General features: G+C 40.3%; 1 protein-coding gene across 2 annotated transcripts; it reads right to left on the reverse strand.

The window, feature by feature from the left end:
- Positions 1–4,794: 4,794 nt before the first annotated feature.
- On the reverse strand, positions 4,795–13,141 carry LOC1278500 (armadillo repeat-containing protein 2). 2 transcript variants are annotated; one of them, XM_061647220.1, is made up of 9 exons: positions 12,747–13,141; positions 12,331–12,678; positions 7,749–7,927; positions 7,510–7,653; positions 7,308–7,442; positions 7,117–7,219; positions 6,127–7,028; positions 5,479–6,034; positions 4,795–5,405 (listed from the first exon to the last, which is right to left on the reverse strand). In XM_061647220.1, the coding sequence occupies exons 1-9, from the start codon at positions 12,901–12,903 to the stop codon at positions 5,263–5,265; spliced, it is 2,667 nt and encodes an 888-aa protein (XP_061503204.1). In that variant the 5' UTR covers positions 12,904–13,141; the 3' UTR covers positions 4,795–5,262. The 2 variants fall into 2 exon arrangements, with proteins under 2 accessions (XP_061503204.1, XP_061503205.1); XM_061647221.1 differs by lacking the exons at positions 12,331–12,678; positions 12,747–13,141 and having other exon boundaries at positions 7,510–7,651; positions 7,749–7,895.
- Positions 13,142–14,292: the final 1,151 nt, after the last annotated feature.

Genomic DNA, 14,292 nt, shown 5'->3' on the forward strand with positions numbered 1-14,292 from the left:
CAGGATCTGGGTTGACTTATAAAAGATGGTTCCCGTAGTCTCCACCCTCGAGTCACGGATGGCCCTCTATAGCGCCAGGTTGAATAGGAGACAAGCAAGCCCGTCTCCTTAGCGCAGACCTTTGGTGGTAGCAAAAGGTCCTGAGAGTTTTCCATCCACCCTCACCTGGCATGTGACGTTGGTCATAGTCATTCTAACTAGCCTTATCAGTTTGGCCGGGATTCCAAATGAGCTCATAGCGTCGTACAGTTTTACCCTGGCTATGCTATCGTATGCGGCATTGAAGTCTATGAAGAGATGGTATGTGTCGTTTCTGTATTCAGCCATCTTCTCCAAGATCTGCCGCATGGTGAAGATCTGATCAGTGGTTGATTTTCCGTTTCGGAATCCTCTTTGATAGTTCCCTACTATCTCTTCGACGTGCAGGACAAGGCGATCTTGAAGGGTCAGGGAGAATATTTTATAGGCGGTATTCAACACCCTAATACCCCTGTAGTTGTTACAGTCCAACCTGTCTCCCTTCTTGTATACGGGGTAGATGATGCCGAGATTCCAATCACAAGGCATCGATTCGCTATCCCACACCTCAGTAACGATTTGATGAATCTCGTTTTCTAGTCGTGCACCTCCATTCTTGACCAGTTCAGCTGCAATTCCGTCGGTTCCGCGCGCCTTGTTATTTTTCAGCCGACGGATAGCCTTTCGTGTTTCTTCTATGCTAGGTGGCAGTAGCATGACACTATCTGCTAGTGGCGCTTCTAGCTGTTCGTTTAACTGGTCGTTGAGTAATTCATCAAAGTACTGAGCCCACCGCGAGAGGACCTCTGGCTGGTTACTAACCAGATCTCCATCCTTGTTGGGACAGCAGGTAACCTTAGGTACCACGTTATTTCGGTGACCTGCTATCGCTTGGTAAAACTTTCGTGTCGGTCCGTACGCCTCTCTGGTTTGCTCGAGTTCCCGCATGTTTTGCTCTTCCAAAGCATGCTTCTTGGAGCGGTGAACTCGTTTCTGTGGTCGGTATATTCGATTGAAGAACCACAAAATTTATAGTTGTAGAACGATGTTTTCCGAGCACAAAAAATGAAGATGACATGACACTTTTCTGTGAAAAGTTTTAAAAGAATACGGATAAACCATAGGGGAAAATAGGAGAGTAAATTAATTACTATATAAGTAATTTGGTCTGAGTTATCTCTAACGCTCTAACGCGTATAACGATTTCATATCGAAAAATGCTATAGTATCCTTACAAGGGTTAAACATATGCGAATACCATATAGAAACGAGTATTTTTATCACAAAAAGTCCATGGAGCAGTCAAATTAAAAGTCAAATTAAATGTTTGTACACCATCAATCACATGGTAATCGCGAGGAATGACCGGTTCCGTGATAATGTTGTCATCATGCAAGACCTACCTACATGCCCGTCCTGTATTTAAGCCTGGTATGGACCGAGCCCTCAATACGTAGCAATGATTAGCGGTTGTTCTGCCAAAGAAGAAAAAGAAGACGACGGAATTACGTGCTGTGGAAATTTTATATAAACAATGACTTCTGTACGTTTACTGTCACTTGAACAAAACAAGATGAAACTGGAAAAATGAGTAAGTAAAACTGCTAAAACAGAACATTGTTGAATTGATGTAGTTCATAATTAATTGAATTATATTGCCAAAAGAATGCCCGTCATGTGCCCAACTTTAGCATGGATCAAGTCCCTGATACTCAAAACTGTTTATCCTGGTATAGGCCGTCCACAAGGACAGAAGAGGCGAGGTGAGCCCAAACTAAGGTGGCAAGATAGCGTGGAAGCGTCCGCCATTAAGGCCGGGATAATGGACTGGCAGACGAAGGCGCGAGACCGTGAGCGGTTTCGGACTCTCCTGAGGCAGGCCAAGACCGCAAAGCGGTTGTAGCACCGAATAAGTAAGTAAGTATGGTTAAACCAATAAACTCACTGGTATCCAAATGAATTACTGCTATGGCAGATCTTAACTACCTACGGTTATTCCGCCAGATAAGAAGAAACGAAGCTTTGGGATATAATCGTTGGAATAGTGTTTGTACTCCTCGGATTGCATATTCTTCTATTTTCAATTAAAACGATACAATCATATTCTCCCGTGTGAAACCGGGTAAATCAGCAAGTTAACGAATAAAATGAAAATTAGGGTGTCAAGATTGTTTCCCTGTGGAACATCAGACAATCCAACAAACAGTTGGGAAATACATTACTCGATGATCGCAGCGTACGTTCGGTCAACAAAGTATGACTTCAGCCAACATACTAATATTTTAGTTACGAATCCCAATTTTGACAACTTTTCTAGTAAAATGGTTTGATTAATGCTATCGACTGTTGCCTAGATACCGGTATATATTAGGTCAGTCTGGAATCTTTTATCCATATTTCTCAAACAATGAGATGTAAAATCGACCAGGTTGGTCACTGTCGAAAGTTTAGGAACGAATCCGAGTTGCTGTTGGCTGATGTATTGATATGCTGATGCTAAGAGCTTGGAGTAAACCACTTTTTCAAAAACCTTTAAGGCCGGGGGACACTGTCCGCACTCGCTAGTGTAATTTCGATTTTCACTAGCGCATCTGGCGGCGGCTGGTGGAAGCTTGTTTTGGTCATCCTGGGATTGGATGTCTGAAATCTCAAATTTAAGTAGTTTTTCTACCATTGTTTTAGACGAAAATGGCTGAAATACTTGCACAACATATTTGTCTATCAATTTTAAACCTTTTCCAGTCCAGTTTAAGTAAAAACCATGGAAAAATAACATATTTTCTGAAGCGGTTCCAAATTGTTTAGCAAAATGCTTGGGTCAGCCGCCGCCAGATGCGCTAGTGAAAATCGAAATTACACTAGCGAGTACGGACAGTGTCCCCCGGCCTTTATGTGTGTATGTATGTGTGTGTGACTGATTACTGAAGGAATGGTTGAATCATCAAAGTATACGGCACTAAGGCCGTAATGCTCGTTTGGTATGCGCTATTATGAGATCATCCGAGACAGGAATTCGGTCATACACCAGGTCTTTACTTTGCAGGAGGTCATCCTTGTTAGTGTCAGTGAACGAGAGGTATGCGATTACCTTACTATTGATTAGTTGCTTCAATTGGATAACGAATCGACTGTAACAGTCCATGAGTTCCAGGAACGAATGACGTTGTTTGACGTGCTTCTGAAGTGACAACTTTGTAATAGCATTCATTTTAGACGGGTCTTGACGGGTCACAGACGATATTGAGAAACACAAAACGAGGTTTTTAAGGCGTAAATGAAAAACATACTCACACACTCAGCCTACAACGAATTATCAAGAGAAGGCAGAGATTATCAAGAGAAGGCTTCAATCCCGAAATGCCCTACACCACCACGTTAAAGGCCGGGGTACATTGTTCGTACTCGACCGTGTAATTTCAATTTTGACTAGCGCATCTGGCGGCGGCTGATCGAAGCATTTTATATTGTTTATATTTGTTTTTTAAACAGACGGACCTATTGGTCTAATCGTTTATATTATAAATAATAATACACATACGTCAGACATATACGTTACACATCACGCAACCGCAATTTTTCCTTAAACGCCGACGTGCGCATTTCGACGCCGTTTGCTAAGTGTTCCGAGTCCGAGAAGCAGACATCGCTGATGATAGGATGGCCTAGTATGGTGAGATTGCCAAGGAAGGAACCGGATCGCGTACCTAGTGATTTTCCTTTGCAAGGCTTCAAATCGATTTATATCACCAACAGTAGGCGGGCACCAAACCAGAGAGCAGTACTCAAGACAAGATCGTACAACGGAACAGTAAACCGATTTGATGCACACGGGATCGATAAATTCACGGCAGGTGTACGTTATAAGATTAAGCAGCTGGTTTCCCTTCGCAATAACGCTGTCGATATGGGGACGAAATGATAGTTTGTCGTCTAGTAACACTCCCAGGTCGCGAATACATGACGTTCGAATAAGATGCGAGCAGTGCTGCAAAATGTCACTATCAATGTCATAAAAAAATCTGACTGAAACAAAATCCATATCAGCGTCACGTACTCAATTGTGATAATCAGAGGTGATACTCAGAACGATTGGTGTGACTAATACATGCTCATGACATGTTTGCGACCATCGCTTGGTCAGTCACTATATCACGACTTTTTTTTGCTGTGATCAATTTTGCAAAATGTCACTGACATAGTCATGCAAAATTCTGGCTGAAACAAAATCATCTCAGTCACGAGCTCTACTGCGAAGATCAGAGGCGAGGCTCAAACAGTTGGTGCGACCATCGCATGCTTGGTGACATTGTGTGCAACCAACTCGTGTTCAATCACTTGATCACTTGATCACAGTTAATTTAATATCAACAAAATGCACTGACATTTATCCACACATACTGATGCACCAACTATCGATATCATCAAGGACTATCTGGAGGCGTTGACAGTCACTGGCATTTTGCACTGGAAGAAATATGTTCACATCGTCGGCGTACACGAGGTGTAAGCCCGTCGGTACACAAACTATATATCGTTGATAAAAATGAGAAAAAGTAATGGGCCCAGATTACTTCCTTGAGGGACTCCGGACGAACTGGTAAAAGTGTGAGAGCGATGAGGTCCGATACTTATGTGATATGAGCGACTGGTTAAGTAGGAGTGAAGCCAGGTAATATGGTTATCAGCGAAACCCAGTTTTTTAAGCTTTGAAAGCAGAATAACATGCGAAATGCTATCGAACCCGGCTTAAAGTCGATATATGCCAAACGATTTGAAGCCGCTTTTGAAAATTATTTTTATTTGTTTCAATTATTTTTCCATGTTTTTTACTGAAATCGGATCAGAAAAGTTTTGTACATGTGTATCTACCTTTTACTAAATCTGGGGGGCGTACCTTGAAAATCACCGGATGCTACCTTTATGGACAATACCACGCTGTGTATTCGCAGTGCGGCGTCATCCATTAATTGTGTCTCGTTAAAATTGATATTTTCGACTGTGTGGGATGTGGGATTTGGTTTTTGATTTGTTTATTAGTTTCGGTATTGTGGTACCGTCATTCACCAAACCAACCTTATAATTCTTCCCGGCTCTGTGTTTAAAACTATGAAACATGACCCTAACGTCAACATTCAGCAATCGGGTGCAGGCTGTATAACACATAACACATTTTGGTTCACCTATAATGTTATCTAGGTTATATCTTTTGATCGCTATGGTAGATAAGCCCAGTTCACATCTTCTTCACACATATTCATCTGAAGACTCACAAGGAGAATTCCCGTTTGACAAGCACATTTGTAATCGCTCCCATAAATCTGTTGCTACCGGAGCAAAGTCTTCCCAAAAGATGTCAGGCTCCTTGCCACCGAATAAATTGTCTTCATCTGTAATAAATAAAAAATAAATACGGGAATTACACAAGCTATTCATTTTACTGGTCGCATGTGCTTTGCTCACCTAGTCCGTCTGCTAATGCTCCACAAATTAAGTCAATCTCCACCTGTCCCAATGATTTCATGATATCAGACGTATCTATCAAATAGTTCCATATAGCCTGGCACGCAATTCCTGCCATAATCCAGTCCCGATTATTAACGCCTCTATGTAGCAAACGCCTCAGTATGGTGGGACCATCAATCTCGTGGAATGGAACTCTGCTGGACCAATCACCGAGCATGTTCACCAGAACACCGCAGGACGTAACCATGAGTTCGTCGTTTTTTGATGTCAAACACTGTTTCAGGATCTTCATCCCATTCTCTTCGCTGAACGTTTGACGTGTTGCCGTGTTGCGGGTCATGTTGCCTAGTACACGCGCCACTTCCGATCGGGCAGGGTTATGATCACTTCCCAGAATGGAGCACAACGTACCACAAATGTCTTTCATCCGCTCTGCAATGCTTCCAGCATGCATTTGGTACGAAGCCCCGTCTGTGTCGCTCGGTTCATAGTAGTACGAAAGATTATGCAAAGCGCCCAGCGTGGCAAACAAGAGCTCCTCCAATTCTGTAGACTGCAAAAAATTAAAAAAAAAATCGAAAAAAACACATCGTTTCATACTTAACACAAATACGTTGGTCGCCAAAACAATGCTCATCAACTTGCCTTAGGGTCCTTCACTTTGAGCAAAATATTCAAAAGAATTTCACCCAACGGTGACCTCCTGCTCATCCCGTATCCTACGTCTCCATTCACACACATGTTTGCCAGAATTCGTATCAATTTGGTCAACACCTGTGCTACAGAGTCTCCCATCTGATTCTTCAATGTAAAGCTTTTATTTGCGTAGTACTCTAACGTTGCCAACAAAGCATCGCACGACACATCACAACAGTAGAATTGGTTACGCGCTGTATCCCAGCGCGCCATTACGTTGCCAAGAATGTAGCCCAACCGATTACATGTAGCCAATCCTTTCTCCACCGTTTGACTAGTCTGCATTACGGATCCAAGCAAAATTCCTAACCGTGAGGCAGCTACTGCTAAACGTTCGCAACATTCCGCCCGTTCCGAAAGAACGCTCAGCGTTCGAATTATATTAGCTTGCACTTCCGGCTCTTTGATACACATTTCAGCCGCACGTACCAGCAAAGGCACAGCTTGTTCGATCTGCGCAATATCCTCATCCTCATCTTTCTTATCGGGCCTTTGATGATGACGGTTGGATAAGTGACATGCGCTGGGAACAGCTACACAATAATTACCAGCCAATGTGCGCAAAGCCCCCGAAAGCTGAAACAACGCGTGCAGTGGAGATCCTGCTAATTGTGTAGTAGATGCGATTTCATTGATCATTTTTAGATGCAACACCATCAGCTGGCAGAGACCATGTTTAGCCAAACGAACAGCAAGTGAACGTACGTTGTTGCCTACATCTGAACCGTTAGCTGTGGTATTGTTTGCACCGTTCGACGAGCCAGTAAGGAACCGTACTGCCCCGTAACCGTATATGCAAGCTTCTGAATCTTCTATAGGTGATGCGCGTCCAAGCCCATCAACTAGAAGTTCTGCGAAACAAAAAAAAATCGATTTAATTTCGTACAATCTATCCTTTATAACTACTAATTCACAGTTTCGTTTAGAGTGCATACATACCGGGCACATCACTATCCATAAACAAATTGTCGTTATTCTCATTACGGGCGATCTTGAACACAAGCTTACAGGCACCGGTCAGATTGCTTCCCGTAACATTCATCTGCAAACAAAAAATTAATAAAAATAAATAAATAAATAAAAACAACTCGAGACAGCCGCTATTGCATTTGTTCGTTTATAGCACTTACAGCCAAAACTGTGCTGGCCACCAATAGTAATATCTTGGACGAAGAGGCCTCCACTAGTCCGTACAATGCACCCAAAACTGTACCACGCCAACTGCCTTTAGAGTTCTTTACTCTTACATATAGCTCATGAAGAATCTGATAAAATAATAGTATTATGTTATGTTACCCTTGAGAAAAATTAACACTTTCATCGATTGCTTACCGCACTGATGTAAGCGGTTGTACTTTCATCGCAGTCCTTCAATCCAGAATACGCTTTCAGCATCTCCAACAGAGACTCGGTCGAAGACTGCACTAGCAAATCATTACTTCTTCTTAGCAGTTTTGACTGATCTTCTAGTAAACTCTAATGGTAATGTTAAGAATAGATATTGATTATTGCTAACCATTGCTTCATTCAATTGCTTGATTGTCAATAAGAACAAATTAATTCAGCTATACCTTATCATCCGTTGCAATTGCATTAGGAGCTTGTAGTTTTTCTTCAAACGATTGAACCTGGCGTCTTTTCAAGGGATGGTTTTTTACAATACTATTCGCTGAACCATGTGTAGGGACAGGCTGTGACGACTTATTCGATTGGTCCGATGATTTGCTTTCTTGATTTTCATAATCGTGAACTACAATTAAATTACAAAATATTAACGATTAGGAATGTGAAGCAGGATCCCATTTGTCATAAACATTGTAACACGCCCTAACGTACACCACGTACGTCTCTATAAAAAAAATTAATAAAAAAATAAAAAATAAATAAAATTGTAGTACCACCGTTTTCGAACCTTAGTAAATTATGTTAAGCTACTTTTGAACACTCTCCAAGCTCGCCTGACTGTTCGGAGCCACCAAATACCATAAATCTTTAGCTGGATAGTAACATTAGCCCCCACCAAAAGACTAACGACGATCCCTGGGGACCACCACTGGCATACGGAAAGTTTACTAGAGCTGAACGTGTTAACATACAGCATCGGTGTACAAAGCCATTATGGCGTTATGGGCCAAATGAAGTTTTGGTCGGAATTGGTTACTGCTAGGTCAGATTTTTTTCTGGTATCAATTCCGAATCGCAGGTCCGGAATCAGTTTCTAAAATCAATTCAGAAATCGGCTTCGAAATCAGAATCGGCTCCGGAATTGGAATCGGTTTCGAAATCGGAATCGGCTTCGAAATCAGAATCGACTGCCCAAACGGAATCGGTTGCGGCATCTCCATGAAAGCAAACGTATGGGTATTGGCGTATGTAGCTACGATTGTATCGATAATCACAAAGGTTCTAAGTTGTTGAATACAGTGGAGCGCCGTTTATTCGGGTACCTTTTATCCGTCTTTCTGTTTATCCGTGCTGTTGAGAAATGACAGCTCAATACAAAGGTGACATTTCGTGCGCAGGAGGATATTAGAAAAGCGGTTATCAGAGCACATTGTCATTGTCAAATTTTAAATATTCTCATTGGAAAAACATAAAGTACATTAAAACTGGGTTATTTTTATCAAAAAATTAGAAAATTTTCCAGAACCTCATCAGGAATTGGTGATAAAATTTATCATTTGACTCATTATCCGTATTATTCGCTTATCCGGGCGAGATCGAGTCCCGAGAAGCCCGGATAAACGGCGCTCCACTGTAGTTTCAAATAGAACTTTTTCTGCAACTTCGGATCTCAATTCCAGAACTGAGTATGATTCCGGAGCCGGAAGCGTAGTCAGATTTGGAATCAGCTCCGAAATTGGCTCCAAAATCGGTTACGGAATCGCCTCCAGAATCGGGTTCGGGTATGGCATCACCTCCGGAATTAGAATCGATTCCAGAATTGAAATTGTCTCCAAAATCAAAATCGATTCGAGAATCGGAATCAGCTCCAAAATCGATTCTGAACACGGCATCGAAATCGGGTAGTTATAATTCTGAGCTGCCATCACTTAAATTGCAAACATTACATAAACTTTATGCTGTGTGCGACAAAAGAGGTTGCCTACCCCGGGAAGCCGACAGGATGAGTGCCGATCGGGAGAGATAATCGGTGATCGGTCTTCTGCATGATGCAAGAAATCGATACACGAACTGGGGCTCTCTCCTACGGACCGCGATAAGGGTCAGACGTGCGTGCTACGCTTATTTAATTGTTAAAAAGTGAATTTCACGTGTGGCGTTTAAAATAAAGAGAATAAGTTTTAAACAATACAACACTTTATTTGTATAAGCTTGGAAACAAATGAGAGAGATGATGATGAAGATGATACAAAAGTTACTGAACAACTTTTAGCATGACAAATCATTCCGTCGTACTTGTCACCCTTGATTAACATAATATGGATTGATGGACTAATCATTATTGTGGTTTTCAGAAGTTGGGACACTTTCAAGATAATTTTGGGACACTTTATTGACTCTTTTTTACGGGAATTGTACTGTATGTATCGATAAGTGAACTCTACGGCACACTTTTTGGAAAGGCTCGTTCAAAATGCAATAAAGTATTGATTCAATGATTTTTTTTAATAATAACTTTACATGCGTCTTTCACCAGCAAAATTTGATACACTTTTGTAATTCTTAAAAATCAAACCAATAGTTTCTATTTATCTGCAGAATCGATGTTTAAACCATCTTTAAGTAGTAAAATTACGTTTATTTTAGATGAGTTAAAATCTTTTTCCTTGTATTTGATAACCCCACGTAAACGCTTTTCAAAGTCATTGCAAGCCGCACGCACAACTTCGTTGAAACCTTATGGGTTGTAGCTGAGTCCTGTTAGAAGCAATAACTTTCTTTTCCCAACAGTATTTTTTCGCAATGCTTTAAAATTTTTTTGCTCATGAAAAGCATTGGCCATTTATTCTATGGTCGATATAGCTCCCCAAATCAGCCTCAGGTGATACATTTTGATATCGCTTGACTGTACATAACGAAGTTGGTTAAATGTTGGTATATCAAGAAATGCTCCACGAACACGATCATTTTTCTTGTTCAAAACTACCACCACAGTAATAAATGTTTTATCTAGAAAAATAATGTTGTGACTAGCATGTGCATGTGCAGAGATCTCACTACCGTACTACTTTTACAATTAGTTTTAATAATAGGAATTACCAATCTTTAACCTTGCTTGGATGACATTATTACATAAAATCAACAATATCATGAATCGTATTGCTTGATATCATGATCCAATTATTCGGTTTGAAATCTTTTATGATGTAATAATTTGAGTGCTAAATTAACTGGCCCGCGGCTCTTGATCATTTACACAATTTGGCCCTTTACCTCAAAAGCTTGCCGATCGCTGTAATATATGGTTGTATGAACTGGATAAAAATGGAATCAATTCAGTCAGATCAAGTCCATTGATATTTTTATTACTAATTTTTTTTTTGTCTTCTGAGGAGCGCTATCACCTGTATTGCAAGTCTTTAAAGCTAGAGCGTAGCTCCGATCAATACAGTTTGAAAAAATAGATAGAAAAATGCTTGTTAGGCAATTTATCTATGTAAGGAAGCCTCAAGATAAGTAAATTCAACTTTAATAAAAAAAATAGTAAAAAACATTCTTTTGCTCATAGTTCTATGATAGACAAGTTCTAGATTGTACGGCATAAATAGAAATGTTTTGCAAAAAAATTCCTCATCTGTAGTCACATTTACGTCACAATTGCAGCATATTAGGCTATATTTTTTCATGAGTAACGGTTAGAATAGATTACTGATTAATAATGGAATAAAAACGAGATATAAGGGGCAAAAGAATTAAAATTTATTTACAAAATCATACCGCCTTTCTCTTTAGGTTGCCATTTTCAGCTCGCTTTTGACAGTTTCATGAAAAAGTATTTACAAACAAACGGGTAATAGCTAAAGCGAAAAAGAAGACAAATTTATATTTAGAGTGTTCCAACCATTCATGGAGAAAAAGGAGAAGTTAATAGAGTCTACTGTATATTCAGAAACATTTAAATTATTTTTCATTATTTGCCATTCCGTAGCCACGAATCACTACCGTTTGCAGCGAGGCCTGCAGAAGGAACTGATTTTGGTCATATAAAGCACAGTCAATGATCCAGCTGGATGTGAAAAGTCCTCTTAACTTTCAACTCAACACTGAGAGTAAAATGAAATATCGAATCGGCACACACATGTACAATACACATAACTTCCTTTGCTTATAACCCGGTGACGAATGATAAATGAGATCCTTGGATTGTATCAGCCATGTAACATTATAATTGCTCTCATTAGTAATAGAAAATGAGTGCAAAATGCTGAACGAAATTCTCATTCACTCCATCGCTAAACATAAACCATGTTCAACTTAACTGTCAAAATTTTCCCATGGCTTTCTGTCAATTTACTCTAAGCGCATCGACCTGTTCTCTTTCAAAGACCTTGAGCAAACCCATCAAACTCCTGTTAATATTGTATGGAGTTGACGGTTGACGACTCGAAAGAGCTAATGTAGAACCACAAATATACACACTCTAGCATAAAATGACTTGCAAGAAAGAATGATAGATATTAAGATTAAACTAAAATTTCTGATTTTTCTATTTGGCATAGGGTTATACCTTAAATCCTATCGTTACCAGGCCTATTCAGGCTTTCAAAACTTGTTAGGTACCACGCATCCGGATAGTCAGTCTTTGCTACAAGGATACGGTTTTTTTTGTATGGAAAATATTATATTACTAAATACCAAAAAAATCAACAGTTGCGATCGAAGTTCAACCAGTGAATTTAGACTGAAATAAAAGCAGAGTATTATTATATCATTACTTTAATTCAATACGTAGTATTTCACAATAATCGCAAAATGGATTTATTCTAAAAAAAAACAACGCATAAGGAATGATTATTTGAAATGCCCCACGCCGTAATGTATGTCGCGTTTGTCATAAGATAATGTAATACAATGTATTGCTTACAATTATGCAACACTGATGTACTGTTTAATACGACAAACCATTGAGCGGCCAAACTATATATTATAATAAGCTGAACCGAAGTTCTATCCAATTCCAATACTTACTATTTTCAAACGATCCAGATAATTTTTGCGGAATATTGGCAAGTGCTGGCAACTTTTCTCTACCTATGACTGTAGATGAACTGTGCCCAGCCGGTTCACTTCCAATGCTTATGCTGCCTTTCACATCGATAGAATCAGACCGTAAGGAACTAGACGCTGCAGTTCCTGCAGTGCTGTTTAACTGGATGGGCTCTAACGATGGTAGCGTATTGGCTCCCTGTTGTAAATACTTTAAATTTATTGCACTTGGAGGTCGCCCCGGAGGAGCCAGACGGCCATACAGTTGCCTTCTAGGTTCGCGTGGCGTTATTGGTCGGCGGGCTGAAACCAACCTGGTGCCTCCAATACCTACATCATGAAGAATCATCATCCTTATTATATCCAGAGCAATACAGTATTGTTTAATCATCGCTCACCTCCAGCAAGCATGCTTTTCGCTTCACTAACTATCTCTGCACTAGTTTTGCGTACTAACCGGCCTGCACCCTTTGACCGCTGATTAATCAATGTGAGACCACTGCTATCCACATTTCCAGCTCCAGGAAAATCCATAAATGGTCGCGAGTTTTCCATCACTATTTACTCTATAAACTTTCTAAACTTCTTTCGTTATTTTTGTGCAAATGCAATGCCACAAATTAATGGAATAGGTTTCCCAGTTCAAGCTTTAGCACATGAGATGTATGATCCCACAGAATGAAACAAAACTGTTATTAAATGTTTATTTTAATATTATCCTTTTTCAGGAACCGCGTCTTTTACACTAAACTTTGGCTCAATATACCTTCACTGCAGACAAATGTGCTTGTCCACGTTGCTGCAACAAGCATGCGTCAATTTATTGTTTGGTTACTATGGAAATCGTTTAACAACAAAAACTTCTAAGTTCATTGTTCTCGATTTCATGAAATAAACCATTGACCATTGACACAACATAAAATAACTAGTTAATTTGGCCTGGTTACTGGGCCACGCAATACAATTATGGAAATATTTAATATCGTCAGGATGCGCACAAGTTTTTTATAAAGACAATGCAATAACCAGGGCTCCTCTTAAATTAGACTGACACATAAAGCGAAACTGATTCAGATCACATACCTTGGAGTTGATATCTCAAACCCATGTCATTCCTGAAACTTGATTGAATTGATCCAAACCGTTCTAGGAACTGGTCCCAATCCTGTTCCGACCCGGTTCGTATGGTTATTTATCTGCAACCCATACCAAAATTATCACTGAATCCGTACTGTAGGATTGTGAGTGTTGAGAACGGTGGCCAAGAGCAGTGAGATACCGTCAGAGCCGACTGAGGTAGCATTAAAAAGACGAACACCAATCGGCAATGAGGCCAATCGGCTAAAAGTCTCTATAAAAATAAAGAAAAACAAATTAAAGACGTTGAGAGTGTAACAACAAACACCGGCAAGGCGAAGCTGATCGTGAGTCGGGGAGAAATGATCGGACAACAATATAGGATCTAAACAGAACATGCGAATATAAAGTGGCGAGTCTAACTGTGGGCGAACTGGGCGGCCGCCAGGGACTCCGGCGGTCTAGGGGCCCCGTCAACGTAGACTTTAGGTTTTCGGGTACGTTCATGGTGTAAGCCTATTCCTCTTACGTTAATGGTGAAGATAGAAGCGTATGCAATCGGCTCTGCATTCGGGCGTGGACAGGCCCATGGGCGCCGTCTGTACTCGGGTAAGCCTTTAAGTCCGCTTTAGACCTTACGTGTTCGTGAAATTTTGATTTTTCGCTATATTTTATAGAATATTAATCGGAATATTACTCATCGTACACCAAAACAAAGGAAATTGAATTCCCCAACAATTAAGACTATAAAACAAGCTCAAATGATGAATTAAATGCGTTTCCTTATCATTCCCCGCTGACCATTACAGGGTTTCCCAGGAGTTCTCATAGCTGTGGGACACTTTACATCATACCACTTTACATCAT

Source organism: Anopheles gambiae, chromosome 2 (genome assembly GCF_943734735.2).
Source record: "Anopheles gambiae chromosome 2, idAnoGambNW_F1_1, whole genome shotgun sequence".
Lineage (NCBI taxonomy): Eukaryota > Metazoa > Arthropoda > Insecta > Diptera > Culicidae > Anopheles > Anopheles gambiae.